Genomic DNA, 18043 nt, shown 5'->3' with positions numbered 1-18043 from the left:
GGGCTCTGAAACAAGACTGCCAAGGGTTGAATCCTGGCTCTACCACTTAGTTGGGTGACCATGGAAGAGTCATCTAATCTCTCTGTAATTGGTTTCTTCATCTTTATTTTTTTTAATTAATTCTTTTATATTGGAGTATAGTTGATTAACAATGTTGTGTTAGTTTCAGGTGTACAGCAAGGTGATTCAGTTACAGATATACATGTATCAATTCTTTTTCAAATTCTTTTCCCATTTCGGTTATTACAGAATATTGAGCAGAGTTCCTTGTGCTATACAGTAGGTCCTTGTTAGTTATCTATTTTAAATATAGTAGTAGTGTGTATATGTCAATCCCGAACTCCTAACAGAGATAAATATGGCATCTAAGTTGGTTGTAAGGATTGAATGGACTCATATATGTAGAGTTTCTAGAAAGGTGCCTGACTCAGAGTAAGCACCTAATAACTGTTAGTCATTCTTATTATTGTTGCTATCATCATCACCATCATCATTATCATCATTGTTATCATCATTAAAGGAAGATCTGCCTCTGCCTTCCAGGAACTTAAAAACTTAAGAAATTAACATGGTTCTATAAATACTTCGATATAGCTCAAAATGCTTCTCTGGACACTGGCACATCCAGCTATTATGAAAGGTATGCAGTCTATCTTTGGGCAGTAGTTACTAAACACTCACAAGATACAGAACAGTCTAGTAAGCTAAAGGAAGGCATGTGCCATTTGCCATGTGTCCTACCAGACGGCAGCTTGACCTCTGAAACTGAATTCCCACTGCATCAGCAACCCAAGTTGGTCTTGTGATCACCCAATGACTTTCCAGAGCTTTTCAGTAAAATCGGCTGACTGCCTTGGCCCTTCTCCCAGCAAACAGGTGTAAATATCACCACTACCACCACACCACCAAGCACTCTCTTGGCAAGGGGTTTAAGAATTAAATGATCCTTGGAGAATGATATGACCTCTCAATTCCAGAGGTCTAATTATGGTAAAATATTCTAAAAATGTAAAACATTAATCTTATACTCTCCAAAAGTAATAAAACACAATTTCTGTGGTGGGAAAAAAAGTCTAATCCTCCCTTTGGAAGGCTAATCACTGGTTGCCTTTTAAAGATGAATTAATTATCTCAGGTTATTGAGCTACAGTGATTTCTAAAATATGAATACGAGGCAAAAAAAACCAAAAAGACATATCCACAAAGAAAGAGTCGGGGGTGAGGCAAGGGCTTGCAATTATTAGTTGGAGGGAGAAGTAGAAGAGGGAAAAATACAACTAACAAGAGGGGAGCCAGAGATATTAATCAGTCAGTGTGTACCAAGCTCTATCTATATTGTATTGTTAGGCTACCTGAAAAATCCGATTAGAGTAAAATATGCCCTTTACCTCAAGGAATATATGAATAGTAGTTTAAGAAATAAGACATAGAGAAACGATATGCTAAATAATAACTTGAGGTAAGTCATAAAGTAACACACAATCAACTGCCAGTGTAGTAGATTTATGTGTATCACAAGTTCAGAGATCACGGGGGTGAAGGAATCTGGCTATGTGGTATAAAAGTACAGGAAATTTTGGCCCAGAAATTGGAAAAGGGAAAACAAAGAAAATAAGTCCGGAAAGAGGAAGACCATTCAGAACTGCAAATTGGCCAGCACCACTTCTGGCTGGACACTTTAACTGGTAATTTGATGATATTAGGGAATTACTTAATTTTTATTATGTTAGGTTTATAATAGTAATGAAGTATGTCCTGCTTTTTGGAGATCCATCATAAGTACTTAAAGTGTCATGATGTTGGCCTTATGTTAGTAACTGTTGAAACAAGGTGGTGGGTGTATGAGAATACGCTGTATTACTCAGTTTTTCTGAATGCTTTTACATTTTCACAATGGAAAGTTAAAAAAAAAAGACTTTCTTAAATTTAAAAATAGGCATAGTGAAAAGACTGAAAGGAATTATAACAAAAATTCTGTCAGCAGCTATGCTAATGGTGGTGGGAATAATGGGTGATTCCCCCCAACCCATTTTCCTCTAATGGGAACGTTCTACAATGTGCTTATGTTGATTTTATAATGGAAAAATAATGGGAAAGCTATCATGTAAACTTAAAAAAAAATAGGGACTTGACAGACCAGCCATAGGTAAAAGGTGTTAAAGTTTTGTAAGGTGTATCTTCTTCATCACCTACTAAAACACATAGGTGAGGTGGTGAACGGGAAGGGCAGCTCAGGAGAACATCTTTGCTCCTATCCCCTACTTCTGCCTTTTTGAATCTTAGGGTTAGGTGCTATAACTCCAAACAATTTCAAGTCTAGATACAGTCATTTGACATAGGAAGGTTTTATACTGGGTGTGGCTCCAGAAGTGATGACAAAAAAATGAGTTTAAAGCTTACACTTTATTTTGTGTAAGCTTTAAACTCAATTCTCTATGTGTAAAATGACACCTAAATAACCTGGAGGGGTAAATAAATCTCTAAAGTTCAGCAATTCCCAGCTTAGCAGAAGGATCCAACCTCTTACTCTCTTCTTATTCCCTCATCCACATAAACACAAGCTTAAAAAATTACTTCAACTCATGGTGGACAACCCATGCCTGTGAAACATTATTTTCAGAGTAATTCTCAGTTCACATGAAATTAGACACTCAGACCAAGACACTTCTTTTGAAACTTCCTTTAGTCATTGTTTATATAGGAACAAGAACACTACTGGCATATACATGACAACTTTTTCCCAGAATTTCTTAACCTCCCATATGTATGTAGAATTTTGTAGGAGAAAACTCTAAAACTCACTGCAAAGTGTTCAGAATTGGAAAAACACTATTCCCAGCACCACAGCCAACCTAAAATCAAAGAATAAACAAATATTATGAAAATAAAGTTAAATTTCCCTCACCAATGTCAGATTTTTTTATTAAAAAAAAAACTAAAAGAAATTGACTGGATCTCTGGGTATAGGAGAGTTTTCTAAACTCAAGCAATGAAGTAAATCACAAGAATAATATGCACTGAGAAATTTGACTATGGAAACATCTAAAATTTTTACATACCAAAACCCAAAATAAACCAAATTAAAAGGTGACAAACATACTGTGAAAAAAACATTTGCATTAAATATGATAAAGGGCAGAGCTCAGTTTTTTAAAAGCATCTGATAAATAAAGGAAATAAACAGAACACAAAAGAAGTACAAATGACTTCTAAACGTTTGAAGAACTATATGACCTATTTAACAATCAAAGGAATGCAAATTAAAATAAGGTATAATTTTTGTCTAACAAAGCAGAAAGCACTAAAATAAGAATATTCCAATCAGTAAGGGTGTGATGAAACAGACCTACACTGCTGTGAATTGGTATTAGTACAACTTCTTAGAAAGCAATTTGGCAATATATTTTAACAGTACTAAAATTTTAAAATAAATTATGAACTAGTAAATTGAACCCAAATAATAAAAGAAAATGCAGAAAAGTCTATACCCAAAGATGTTTGCTGTTGAAAACCTGAAAACAATTTAAATGCCCAGTCAAGTGAAAACAGGTAAGTAGAATCATAGTATTCCACATAGTAAAGTATTTTGCAGCCATGAAAATGTTTATAGAGAATTTTTAAAGATAGGGAAAACTGTTTATGTTATAATGTTCAATACAAACAAAGCAAAACCCCAAAATGCAGGTAGAGTATAGCTCAACTATACAAAACAGTATAAACAAAAGGAGAAAAAAGTCAGTTAAATGTTAATAGTGGTTAAATTAAATCCCTTGTTTATGGGACTGTAGATTATTTTATTCTTTCTCTTTAGCAAATTCTCTGTAAGCAGTATATATTATCTTTACAATCAGAAGGAAAAGGTTTATTTTTTAAAACAGAAAATCAAGGTCTACACCAGATTATAGCAAATTACATACTTCACTTATTTCTATTTCACCTAAAAGTGGGTAATAACAGAAAGAGATAGAAATTAAGGCCAAAACTTTATTGGTATTTAAAACTTCCTTCAAGTTAGAAATTAAAGTAGACAAATTAAAAAAAAGTTAAATCACAAACTTAAAACATGACTAAAGATATGAGTCCCTTAAATAATTTTTATGCACAAAAGTATATGAACACTTATTTAATAGTTAGATTTGATCATTTCCCCCCTAAAAATCTGGATCGTTATTAAAGTAATATGGAATGTACATTGAAAAATTTTTGCCCCTGCAGTACCATACCTCTAGGATTCTGAAAGTGGCGTTGCTACCAGGAAACAATTCAGTCTTCAGAGGTCCTTTTCTGTGTACTTTGGAGTCTAGGTTGGAAAAATCAGATCCTGCTTTGTTTTGACCATCTGATGAGCCAGAACTTTCTCCATCATGATTTTTTTCTTCAGGCATAGTAGGGCAGTGCATTCTTGAGAAACAGTTTGCAGCATGAACTTTTACATGATTCCATGATAATTCTTTTACCTTCTCTTCAGTTTTTTGACCAACTGGAAGAATTTCAGGAAATTCCCTCAACAGCCAATTACGATCTTTGAAAAACTTATTCTTATGTATCTTATAAAATGTGTCCCAATATTTACTAGCTTCACTCTCATACTTCACTAAAGTAAAGAGAAGAAAAAGGATTTATTTTACTATGAATTATATTTATCATTAGTTACTATTTTAATAACTATATTTAATAATTAAATACTGTTAAATATATTACATATACTATTCATTTATAACAATTATATTTACTATTGAATAACTTTAATATTATAATAATTTTTATTTATCTGATTTTTTTTAACTTTTTTTTTTTTTTTGCGGTTCGCGGGCCTCTCACTGCTGTGGCCTCTCCCGTTGCGGAGCACAGGCTCCAGATGCGCAGGCTCAGCGGCCATGGCTCACAGGCCCAGCCGCTCTGTGGCACGTGGGATCCTTCCGGACCGGGGCACAAACCCGTGTCCCCTGCATCGGCAGGCGGTCTCTCAACCACTAAGCCACCAGGGAAGCCCTTTTTTTTTTTTTTTTTTTTAACATCTTTATTGGAGTATAATTGCTTTACAATGGTGTGTTAGTATCTGCTATAAGGGAAGCCCTCTTTTAACCTTTTAAAGGTAAAAACTACAGAGTATTAATCCTCACAAAATGTGTCAATGGGTGGGTTATTTGGGCTTACCCTGGTAAATCTGCTTCTGTCTCAATAGTTTAGCCAATAAATTTTTGTGAGGAATATAATCATTGCATACTGCTTTCTACAGTCTAATCTTGAAATCTTAATGATCACATTTTCACCAATAACCTGTAAGGCTCTTTATTATCTTAGAGAAATGATACCTCATTTTTTATGTCTCTGTAAATGCAGCTTCAACACGACAAATGTCTGTGCAAACTGGTAATCAAACAGGAAATTGTGGAATAATAAATGACATAATCTTAGAGCTAGAACGGTCCATTGCAATAATCTACTCCAACCCCCTTGTTTCACGTTTGAAGAAAGGACACACAGAGAAATGAACCCACTTGTACAGGTTCTGGAGCCTGGTCACAGCAGAAGCAGGACCGTGTGATCTGACTCCTGGGGTCTAGGGGCCATCCCGTAACTCCATTCTTCACCCACCTCCAGAGGCACCTCTTCTTACTGACATCTCCTAATATGAAGCCTTAAAGAGAATTTCTGATACAATGTAAAAAGAGATATGCATTTTGTGATGTCATCCCTTCGATTACCCTGGGTCTCAGCATCAGGGTTAGGTCAACAGTCTCAGACCTTCAGGCAATTCTTAGCTTTCTGCCTCTTTCTATCTGCAGCTTAAATTAGTATAATCATTAATTCACTCACTTTCTCAATCACTCACTCAAGAAACATTTCTTGGATACTATTACATACCAGACCTAATCCCTGGGTTAGGAACTACTTTTGCCGAGTGTAGACACGTGACATTTCTAAAGTGCCTTCAAAAAATTTAAAAAACCTTCCATTAATATAGAATAATTTTCAAGACTTAATGTTAGGTGAGAAAGCAAAATGTAGAACAATAAGTATATGATGCAACTATTTATTAGAAACAAAAGAAGAAAAAAATACATGTGTGTACATACACAGAAAAACAGTCATGTATGTATATACACATATTTACTGCTATATGGGCAGAATACTTCTGGAAGGATAATCACATAATTAGTAGTACTGGTTGCCTCTAAAGAGTGGAACTGAGTGGCTGGGGACCAGGGTTTGAGGAAGAATTCTCATTTGAATTTTGATCCATGTGAAATTATAATCTATTCCAAAAATAAACTAAAACTAAAAACAACAGACTCATTTCTTTGAGAATTTTAAAGAAGCCCTTACCCTCAGAACAAGCAGTTGCCTATAGTCAGGATTGTCTCTGTTACAGAATCCTGTCCTGAAGTCCTTATATTTTTTCTTTTCTTTCCACTTTTATCTTTATGGCCTTGTACCATGGATCTCCACCCATCTGGCCACAAGACTTCCTTCCCATCAGGACTGAATTGTATCTGGCAGCAGGACTGCTAGAAAGACAGAAACTCCCATCTGTATTTAAGGTCTGAGAAATGAAAGTAGATCTCTGTAACAAAAGAATTATGTGATGTTGAAGTCCAAAACATGCTCTCATCTGCACTAATGGGAGGAAGCCTATTTATCACTAATCTAAAAATGCTGTATATCTTTAAAATAGTTCTATCTCTACTTTTAGAAATTGGAATGTACCTGATATACTGTGTAAGAAAACAAAACAACATTCCGAAAATCAGACTCAGGAGGAATTAGGAAACCGTCAAATTTCCCCAGGGTCTTCTCGCACCTTCTCTTCTTCCTTTTACCTTAAGAACTCTCTTTGTAACTCACTCTATGCTGGTAAAAGATTTTTCTGCTTAATAAAAGGTGACCCACCTAAGAAGACCTATATTTAGTCAAATCTCTAGCATTTGAGTTTCCAATACCAAGTTACTTGTGAAGTGAGTTTGAACCTAACTATAAGTAACTAGAATGTAATATAAGTGATTAATTTGTGGGAATATCCCCCTCGGAATTAATTGGCAGGGGAAGAGATAGACAGCAGTGGAGTAACTTGAAAGAAAAGATGTTCACAGCAGTGCTATTTATAATAACAAAAAGTGGAAATAACTCAAACAGCCAGCAACATAGGAATGACCAAGCAAACCATGCATGTCAAAACAGAGTAAACTTATGTAGCAATTAAAATTTAAAGGATAATAATATTAAGAGAAAATATTCACACAGAATGGTCTATACACTGACTGCAACTCTAAAATTTATTTTATATTCATTTATAACCATCAGATGGAAATTTGGAGTGCTGGTAACAATTTAACGATTATTAGGTAATTCTTTCTTTTGCAAAGTTTTATCTACATCTTACATGAAGATAAAGAATCTTGGTTGAATTCTTCATTCTACTTGCCCAAAGAGTTTCCTCATTTGATGAGGGGTTGAATTAGAGCAGCGGCCCCCAACCTTTTTGGCACCAGGGACCAGTTTCGTGGAAGACAATTTTTCCACGGAGGTGGGGGGTGGGGGGGTGATGGTTCAGGAGGTAATGCGAGTGATGGGGAGCGATGGGGAGCGGCAGATGAAGCTTCACTCACTCACCTGCTGCTCACCTCCTGCTGTGCGGCCTGGTTCCTAACAGGCCACGGGCTGGACCCCTGAATTAGAGCATCTCTATGTTTAAGCTCTAAAAAGTCTATGTACTTCCCTATTAAATCCCATGAATTTATGGAGAACATTAAACATCCAGTTCTACAAACTGCAAAATCTTGGATCAGATTGCTGTCATAAATATGAGCCTGTACTACTGTTTAATTTCTACAGTTTATAAAGAAAATGAATTTGCAGTGAGGTGACTAGAATCTGGTGCAGGTACCAATACATCAAGCACCTAAATTCAACCCTAGCTTATCCAATCTTTAAAAAGGATCTGATTACTATTAAAAGATGATGGTCAAGGTCTGCTAATATATACGCTTTCAAGCCTTTTTCAAGTATTTCCCACTCAGGAATTAGGAGGAAAAAAACAAACCACATAAATCATTGTACCAATAACAGCAGCACAATAGTACATACTAAGTGTTTATTTTGTGCCAGGCACTAAGTCAAATGTTACTTGGAATTTTTTCCCATTTAATCCTAATAATACCTCTCAGATAGACGTGTTATTCCAATTTACAGACAAAGAAGTTCAAGGTCAGAGGGGATAAAAAAATTTGCCCAAAGTCACCCAGCAGAGCCAGGACCTGAACCAATTCTATCAGACTTTATGCTCTTAACCATTATACTATACTGCCTTCCTAACACAAAATCAAGATTAACCCCCTCCAAAATATCTCTGAAAATAATCTGTTTTTCTGATTTTGTACTTTCCTCTCATTATGAAGCATCAAGCTGAAATTAAAACCTCAGTATGACTTATAATCAGTATAACCAAATAGTAAAAATAATGCTGACTGGAGTGAACCTACATAAACACAGATCAGAAAAACAGACTTAATTAAACCCCATTTGAATTATATAAAAAATAAACTATGCAAGGTTGTATGATGAAATTATGATGAGCAACAGGAACATAAAATGCTCTATGAGAATAGATGCGTTTGTGGGACAGCAACAAAACAGAAACAAAACAGGATAGTCTGGGATAAAGGCTAATGAGCTGGAACTTTTTTTTTTGCTTTTTAAAGTTGTGCTTTTAGCAGTACCTTCAATCAATGCTGGCAACTCCACAGTTCCCAGTAATGTATAACAGCTTCTGAGACCCCACGGAAGCTCATCAAACTCATAATTATGGCCATGAGACAAGGAAACACCTCCAGCATATAATTTAATTTCCTGAACTGCAAGAGTATCTGTGATAACAGGGGAATTGGAAGAGCAACTTTTCTGACCATGAGTGAAAAATTTAGCTTAATCCTGCTGTTCACTCAACTCAAGTTCAGGCCAAAAATGATAAAAGAAAATAGTGTAGAGAAATCTGCCCTGTCTTCATCTTGCCCAACTGATTTTCTAAACAGGTATATTAATGATCAATTTTTCTTGGAGGAGAAAATTTTCCCTTTACTCTCCAAGGTTGCCAATTCAGAGTTAATTGCTCTCTGCCAACGGCTGTAAAAGGGATGTAGTGATCTGTTTAACCAGAGCCAGATGAAGCAACTTCTCAATTATTCATTTATTAAATTCAATACTGCTGAGGGGAAGAAGGACTATGACACACTAACCATACTTAAATATTCAGAATTCACCCTGAATCACACTGAATATAACAACTAAGAAATTGAATTAAACCATTTATATGTATCTGACATATACGATATGATTAATATGTATTATGAAAATTTATTCTAAGTTGCAATGTAACAAAAGGCAATTTATTTTTTTTTAATTTTATTTAGTTTAACATCTTTATTGGAGTATAATTGCTTTACAATGGTGTGTTAGTTTCTGCTTTATAACAAAGTGAATCAGTTATACATACACATATGTTCCCATATTTCTTCCCTCTTGCGTCTCCCTCTCTCCCACCCTCCCTATACAAAAGGCAATTTAAAGCTATTTTTGCACAGCAATTACACGAACACCTGAGCTCTCAAAGTTGGAAATTTCCACGTCACTGATAAAGTTAATTGTCTAATAAAGGAAAACTCTTAAAGTTATGAAATTTAAAGTATACTTCTAAGAGCACTGTATGAAATTACAACCAAAGCTGACCTACAAACAAGTATCCTAAATTTATCAGCACACAAAACTTTTAGCTACTCTATTTTTTTTTCTCACATAGGACACTCTCAAGTGGTAAGGTATTCACAAAGGAAGGTATAGTGGAATTCTCTTACTATTTTCCTCGACATAGATAACTCATCCTAGGTAGATAGTTATTTACAAGGGTATTTTAAAGTAAAAATAGCAGCTGCATTTGTTATTAACTTTTAAAAACCCATTACATTTGCTAAATTACCAGCTGAGATATAACACACTGGAGATGTTTTCAGGAAATTATAATCATGTTAACTCAAAAACTGCCAAATGTATCTTTCTCATTTCTCTGAATTAACCTGCTTTAAAACGAAATCTGAGCTATTATAAAATTTAAAATAAATTACCAAAAGGAAATGTGGAATTAAAAATCATTAATCTGGGCTTCCCTGGTGGCGCAGTGGTTGAGAGTCTGCCTGCCAATGCAGGGAACACGGGTTCGTGCCCCGGTCCGGGAAGATCCCACATGCCGCGGAGCGGCTGGGCCCGTGAGCCATGGCCGCTGAGCCTGCGCGTCCGGAGCCTGCGCTCCTCAACGGGAGACGCCCCAACAGTGAGAGGCCCGCGTACCGCAAAAAAAAAAAAAAAATCATTAATCTGGGCATCTAATTGAAAGAAATATTGCTAATGAGAGCCCGGATGCTTTACATTTTAATCACAGGAATGAATATGTCAACCATTGTACAGCAAAAGACTGTCTTATTTGTGATGTATAAGTTCTTATTTTCAGAATTGTGGGGGTGTTTCCGGACTTCAGTTCTCACCAAAGGCTGAGACAATAGGTGACAAATGGGAGATGGGAGTGACAGGAGAGACTGACACACAGAGAACAAAAGAAACTTGCCAGAGAGTTGGCCAGCATGGGAGAACAACCAGTATTTCCTCCCAGTGGCATTAAAATAAGTAAGATAAAATCAGTAGACAGTGCTCATGCCGTATACTATTCTGCAAATGGAATACTTTATGATGGGAGAAAACTGGCTCTTTCAAAGACTTAGGACCCTCCTGGATAAAAAGAGATGGTGATTAACAGGGGCAGCGGGAGAAGAACCGGGTCACAGCTTCCTTTGGGTTTTCACAACGTTTGGGAATAGAGCTTTTAAACGGATCTATTCACCTTGACCCATATTCATCAGAGACATTAGATATCCAATTAGAAGCCTCACCTAGGCTGCTGCAGACTAGCAGGTCGATGATCCCTGGTGGAGACTGGACTGGGTGGCTGGGTAGGTATTTATTCTCACTGTAATGTCCCATCACTCAACATAGTTCCTCAGGACAGAAGTTTTCTTTCTTTGCCACCCTCAACTGCTGCTCTGTGCAACCTTGCTTAAGTGTGATGTAAGGGTCACCCTCAATGTGTGTGTTCCTCTCCTTGTAGCAGTTCTCTGACATGCGTGAAGTCCATTGCACTGAGTGGTGTTATGGGGGGGTGGGGGGAGGTAGGAAGGGAGGACGCAGAGGGGACCCAGCAGAAGCCTTGATCACTTTGAGTCACTTTAAAATGAACTCTTTTGTTTTGTGTCTCCACGGCGGCCAGAAAACTTGCTCAGAAACAGACTGCACATGCTAATAAGCAAACCAAATGCTTCAAAGCAGTATCATCAGCCCTCTCCAGTCTGCTTTTCCTGCTTCTATAGAGAAAGGCCAGTCACCACCTTTCTATTTCAGTCACATTATGGTTCTGTGGGAACTGTCATTTTCCTTTACTGTGGTTTCCAAGGCCTGAAAATAACCTTCTCATTAGCTTCACTCAAGTTCATTGTTAACATAAATAGGCCAAAATAGGCAGCCACATACAGAGCCCTTTAAGGGAACATTATCAGCACTGCTCATCTATTTATGTTCTAAACAGAAATACTCAAAAGAGCATGGAAAAAAAAATTCCTTGGTTTTTCATATTCTCAGGAAATATACTGTGGATAATTTTTAACTTCCTGGAAAAGAATTAAGATGACTGATATCTTTTAATTCTGTTTAGGCTTGACTCTCTCTGTCACATCCAGGTGGCCACTAGCAGAAGCTTGAGTAATGTGGAAAATATGCCTGTGCAGCTGCTGGCAAAGAAGCAAAATTATACTTCCTCAGAAACAGTGTGACAGAGTTCCTGCAAAGGAATGCAGTGCGGGCTGATCTGTGAGCAGAACTGCCACCGGTATGCACTCTCAAATCCAGCCCCAACACTCCCTGGCCACATCCCACTCTGGGACTGCATGGCTGGAGTTCATAAAAATAGAATGGTTCTACTGTGGATCAGGTGCTCTTCTTTCTTGTCCATCCTCCAGGACATATTCATGCTTACAGTAAGGAAGGAAAACTAGCTCTGAGGGATAACAAATGATGCCAGAAGATAAGACAGGGCCACACTGCCCCCTTCACTGGCAAAGGGCAGCTCATGAGGGCTGTCTCATTAGCTTAAGTTTCAACAGCTACCTTTGCTTCAAACTTTAGCCTCAAGTGTAGACTAAAGTCACAACAATAGCTAACTACCAGTGGGATTAGTGCTTTTCACTATGCTTGGCTTGCACAGAGGAATGCAAACATCTTTCTCTGGGGAGTTTCAGGACAGCTGATCAATCTGGAAACAAAATTCTATCTCAGGGGTTGGCAAACTTCTTCTGTAAAGGGCCAGACGGTACATAGTCTGTGTGGACTACATAAGGTCCCTGTTGCAACTACTCAACTCTGTAGATATAGCTCAAAAGCAGCCATGGACAATGTTAACAAATGAGTTCCAATAAATCTTTCTTTATAAAAATAGGCAGTGGGCTGGATTTGGCCCCTGGCCATAGTTTACTGCCTCTCATTCTATCTAACAGGTACACTGACAGTGCTACATGAGTGACTGAGAAATGATGATGACCAGAACCAAGTTGTTCTGGCAAAACTAACCTATGGTATTAGAAGCCAGAATAGTGGTTGCTGTTTGTAGAGTCTTAGGGGTTTGGGAAAGTAATTGGGACAGGGCATGAGGAATTTTCTGGGTTACTGGTAATATTCTGTTTCTTAAAGTGGGTGTTGGGAAAATTCACTGAGTTTTATGAAAACTTTATGAAAATTTATGAATTGTGTTAATTTCTATGGGTATCTGGTACTTCAATAAGCTGTTTTCGTTTTTTTTAAAGAAAAAAAAAATCAACCTGTTTTAAAGGAGAAATCATTTAAGAAAAAAAAGGTAGGAAAATTCTCTCTAGAGAGTGTAAGTGTTGGGCCAACTGCCTGTCGGTTCCCAGCTATGCATTGAGAAGGACAGAGGCCAAATTTTTTTTAGTGTGCTTTTTAAACAAAACTTTGTGGTAAAAAACACATAACATTTACCATCTTAACCATTTTTAAGTGAAGAGCCCAGTAGTGTTAAGTATATTTACATTGTTGTGAAACAGGTGTCCAGAACTTTTTCATCCTGCAAATCTGGAACCCTATACCCATTAAACAACAACTCTGTGTTTCACCCCCTCCCCTAAGCCCTTGCTAACCACCATTCTAATTTCTGTTTCTATGAATCTGACTACTTTAGGTACCTCATATAAGTGGAATCATATAGTATTTGTCTTTTTGTGACTGGCTTATTTCATTTAACATAATGTCCTCAAGGTTCATCCAGATGATAGCATGTGACAGGGATTCCACTTCTTTTTATGGCTGAATAATATTCCATATGAAGAGACCACATTTTGTTTATCAATTTATCTGTTGGACATTTGGGTTGCTTCTACCTTTTGCTATGGTGAATTGTGTTGCTATGAAAATGGGTGTGAAAATATTTCTTCAAGACCCTTTCAATTCTTCTGGCTATATATCCAGAGGTGGGACTACTAGATGATATGGTAGTTCCATTTTTAATTTTTGGAGGAACTTCCATACTGTTTTCAGTAGAGGTTGTACCATTTTATAATTACTCTAACAGGGCATATAAGGGCTTCATTTCTATGCATCTTCACCCACACTTGTTATTTTCTGGTTTTGTGATTGTAGCATAGGCCAATACTTTAGAAGCCATTTTTAAGGTTGGCAAGGCCTTACCTAAATTAAACTCTAAATATCAAAGGCCTCCAAGAAAAGTACCTCAAATCCTTATTGAAACTTTATGTTCAATAAAAGACCAGAAACATTTTGATATGACTCTACCTTCTTCGCTCAAAGTTTTCGAATCTGTTGAATATTCCTAGCAGGTCAAGTGCACAACAGCATACTAAAAGATGCATAACTAAAGGAAAAAATTTAAATTATGTTCTCATATCTTGTTTTAAATGTCACCCTTATGTATCTCCCAGAGAAAGCAATAATATGACTATAGAAAGAGATTATACTTATAGGGTGAATACATAATTTATTTCTTTAACTTTGGTTCCGCTACACTGGAATAACTGGGAATTCTCCCAAAGGAACAAGTAGATTAGCAAAGGTAGAAGCTAAGAACTCTCTAAAGTAGTGGCACAATTAGGAGGAAAAGAGACTGAGGTGTGAACTGAATCAGTGGAAGGGCACACAGGGAAGCCAGGCTTCAGGAGACACAACATGTAGTTGCTTTACCTTGCTCTTCCAGAAGGACTCGCACAGCTGAGTTTTCCTCTACTTTTTTTCTGGCTGCTTCTTCTTCTTCTTTTGACCACTGCATGTGATCCCTTTCAAAAAATGAAGATTATAAAACATGCTTTATAATTGAAGAAGGCAGAAAAAGAGTGACAAGAGATACCTCTTTCATTCTAGGTTAGTCAAAGGCAAATGACACAAACAAATTCCAAGGCAAATGAATATGCTGTGTCAGATGCTCCTTGTGACAGCGCCAGTGCAACCCTGGAGCGCCTACGGTTCTTCTAACTCTGGGTGTCTTGCAAGCCCCAGCCACCTTCTGGAGATAACTGCTGAAGTGGTGTCCCAGGAGCACCATGGTGCATGTTTATCTGGGTGCTGGTATGGTTTGCTGTGTTTCATTCTAAGGCTAAATTTATTTGCTTTTCTGTTAATTTATGAACAGGGAATTCTTTAATAGTTTTTTCATACTCCTTTTGCACTATTCTTATTAGCTGCCTTAATTTCTGTATATGGATTCATTTATGTTTAAATGATAGACTACTTGATATAGCATATAAGAAGGTCATCTTTCTAAGACCTGGCACTTTCTATAAGTATTTTCAGTTTCAGAATTTACTCCATATGAGAGAATATTATTTCCTGCCACCAAAATATCTTTCTTGGAATAGAAGCAACATCTTTATAGAAAAAAGGTGATTTTTGTTTTGTTTTGTTCTTACAAAGTCTATGTTTCTTTTTTTGCAATAGGTAAAACTGTAAGTAGGTGATGTAGTTTCCTGGAATAAACCATTTTTCTTAACAATAAAGAAATCACATACCCAAAATTCAAGTCTGCTGCAGTAGTCTAGGAGTAATGAGGCCCAGCACTAAGGTGGTGGCAATGGGAAACAGAAAGGCAGAGTAGAGGGGGAGACACTATGAAAGAAAACTATAGTTATGATCTGGAGACTAACTAGATATTGAAGGAAGAAGAATGAGAGTCAGGAATGATTCCAAGGTATTAAAACTGAGTACTGATGAAAGTGGGGGCAACAGTGACAGAATAAGGAGTTGCTTTGGGTGGAATGATGATAAGCTCAGTACTATTTTAAGTCATGTTTATGCAATCAGATATGAGAGCGTATATTCCAGTGACCTGGCTATAAATACACCACTGAAAGGTGAGAAATTACATTTAAGAAGGATCAAAACTGGTATACTGAAGTTCCCAGGAAAAGTATATGATAATGTAAAAATCAGAGTTTCACAGATGAAAATTTAACCACTGTTATTTCAAATAAAACCCAATCATTTACAACCCAAATAATCACTAAACAGCTTTATCACTTGCTTTAATGAATGAGATCAGAACAAATTTTTGCTTTGACTTATTTTAATATATGTGAGCAATCGCATATATAACTTGGAGCTGGTAACTACATTTTATATTCTGTACCTATAAATATATAGAGAATATTATTATATGACAGTTATGACGTTAAAGGCAATAAATCACTTATTGAAAAAATAGTATTACTAAGGCTGGGGACAAGTTTCTCATCTATGAATTTCTAAAAAATATAATAAGGAAAATAGAACAGTCCATTTCCCTGTAAAAAAATCAAGCTCTGAGACAACGAGAGCGTATATGGTTTTCACCCGTACGCATTTGTTTTAAACTGTTAGTTTAACTTGCTCCTTCCTGAGTATTTAATAGATTTAGTTATTTCTTAAATTGCTCTAACTTCCTTATACTGTTTTTTATGTTGCTTCATTTTCTTAACTGCTAGGTGAGGGGGATATTATACCCTTAGCCCCAAGAGAACAGATTTTCCACTATATAGTTACAGAATCCCCATAGAAACCTATAAAATGTTTCTACTGTATTTATGGGGACTTCCTCCAGACCAGCTGCTTTATGGAGGTTCTTATATTAGAAGAGTCTGATTCATGTATATCCAAACCCAACAGACAGCAATAAGAATCATTAAGGTTTATAAGTAACAAATACAATTACAATAGAATTTAAGCATAGAGACAACTAACAAACAAACTGAAAATAATCAGGTATTTAACCACCACCATCACCACCACCACCACCACCACTACTGAAGGAAGAAAATGGTTCATACTGTTTGACTTGCAAATTATACTCTGGGAATTTATTGTAACGAAGCCACTAAAAAAAACCCAGAGAAGTTCTGTACAGAGAAGTATCTGTACAACAGTATTTACTGGAATACCAAATATAATAGCATAAAACTGGAAACAACCTCACTGATAGGATAATAGAAAAAGTATGGTAACTCAAAGGAATATTATACAGACATTTAAAATGATAGATATGAAGTTTATGCAACAACATGGAAAAGTATATATGAAAAAGCATGAGGTTAAAACAACAGATCCCCAAACTGTATATGTATTATAATCACAACTATATAAAATAATATACACACTGGGTGAAATAAAAACAATTATAGTAGAATAGTGGAATAAAGAGTAACTGCCTTAAAATTTCCTTAATATTGTAAAGCTGCTTCAACTAGAGATAATCCTTTTAAAAACCATATTTATAAAAAAACTACACTGCATGTTTAAGGTCATTAAAACTTTATGCTATCCTTCTTGGGGGAAAACCCAGCAATCTTTATAATAAAAAGAATATATGTTTTCTTAAAAAAAGACAATTGAGGGCTTCCCTGGTGGCGCAGTGTTTGAGAGTCCACCTGCCGATGCAGGGGACGCAGGTTCGTGCCCCAGTCCGGGAAGATCCCACATGCTGTGGAGCAGCTGGGCCCGTGAGCCATGGCCACTGAGCCTGCGCGTCTGGAGCCTGTGCTCTGCAACAGGAGAGGCCACAACAGTGAGAAGCCCGTGTACCGCAAAAAAAAAAAAAAAAGAGAGAATTGAGAAGAAAATATAAAATATGCTGAATATTTTTCCTGAAAACTTCAATTTGAGAAAAAGAAATCTTAAAAATAAAAGATAGGATTTTTAGTATACTACAAAGCTACAGTAATCAAGACAGTATGGTACAAGCACAAAAACAGAAATATAGATCAATGGAACAGGATAGAAAGTACAGAGATAAACCCACACACATATGGTCACCTTATCTTTGATAAAGGAGGCAAGAATATACAGTGGAGAAAAGACAGCCTCTTCAATAAGTGGTGCTGGTAAAACTGGACAGGTACATGTAAAAGTATGAAATTAGAACACTCTCTAACACCATACACAAAAATAAACTCAAAATGCATTAAAGACCTAAATGTAAGGCCAGACACTATCAAACTCTTAAAGGAAAACATAGGAAGAACACTCTATGACATAAATCACAGCAAGATCCTTTTTGACCCACCTCCTAGAGAAATGGAAATAAAAACAAAAATAAACAAATGGGACCTAATGAAACTTCAAAGCTTTTGCACAGCAAAGGAAACCATAAACGAGACCAAAAGACAACCCTCAGAATGGGAGAAAATATTTGCAAATGAAGCAACTGACAAAGGACTAATCTCCAAAATTTACAAGCAGCTCATGCAGCTCAATATCAAAAAAACAAACAACCCAATCCAAAAATGGGCAGAAGACCTAAATAGACATTTCTCCGAAGAAGATACACAGATAGCCAACAAACACATGAAAGAATGCGCAACATCATTAATCATTAGAGAAATGCAGATCAAAACTACAATGAGATATCATCTCACACCAGTCAGAATGGCCATCATCAAAAAATCTAGAAACAATA

The 18043-nt window shown here is 36.5% G+C and overlaps 1 protein-coding gene across 1 annotated transcript in view; it reads right to left on the bottom strand.

The window, feature by feature from the left end:
• Positions 1-18043, bottom strand: part of METTL8 (methyltransferase 8, tRNA N3-cytidine) — an 86097-nt gene that overhangs the window by 17773 nt on the left and 50281 nt on the right. Inside the window, exons 4-6 of the mRNA XM_022570025.2 lie at positions 14305-14396; positions 4224-4594; positions 2803-2852 (exon numbers count right to left, since the gene is read on the bottom strand). Coding sequence (XP_022425733.1) covers positions 2803-2852; positions 4224-4594; positions 14305-14396 — 513 coding nt within the window. The remainder of the gene's footprint in view (positions 1-2802; positions 2853-4223; positions 4595-14304; positions 14397-18043) is intronic.

The sequence above is a fragment of the Delphinapterus leucas genome, chromosome 8, assembly GCF_059928025.1.
Source record: "Delphinapterus leucas isolate spDelLeu-1000000601 "Yukka" chromosome 8, BTC_Dleu_Yukka2, whole genome shotgun sequence".
Taxonomy (NCBI): Eukaryota; Metazoa; Chordata; class Mammalia; order Artiodactyla; family Monodontidae; genus Delphinapterus; species Delphinapterus leucas.
Note: the sequence above shows the minus strand (reverse complement) of the source record. Positions and strands in the feature narration are given on the sequence as shown.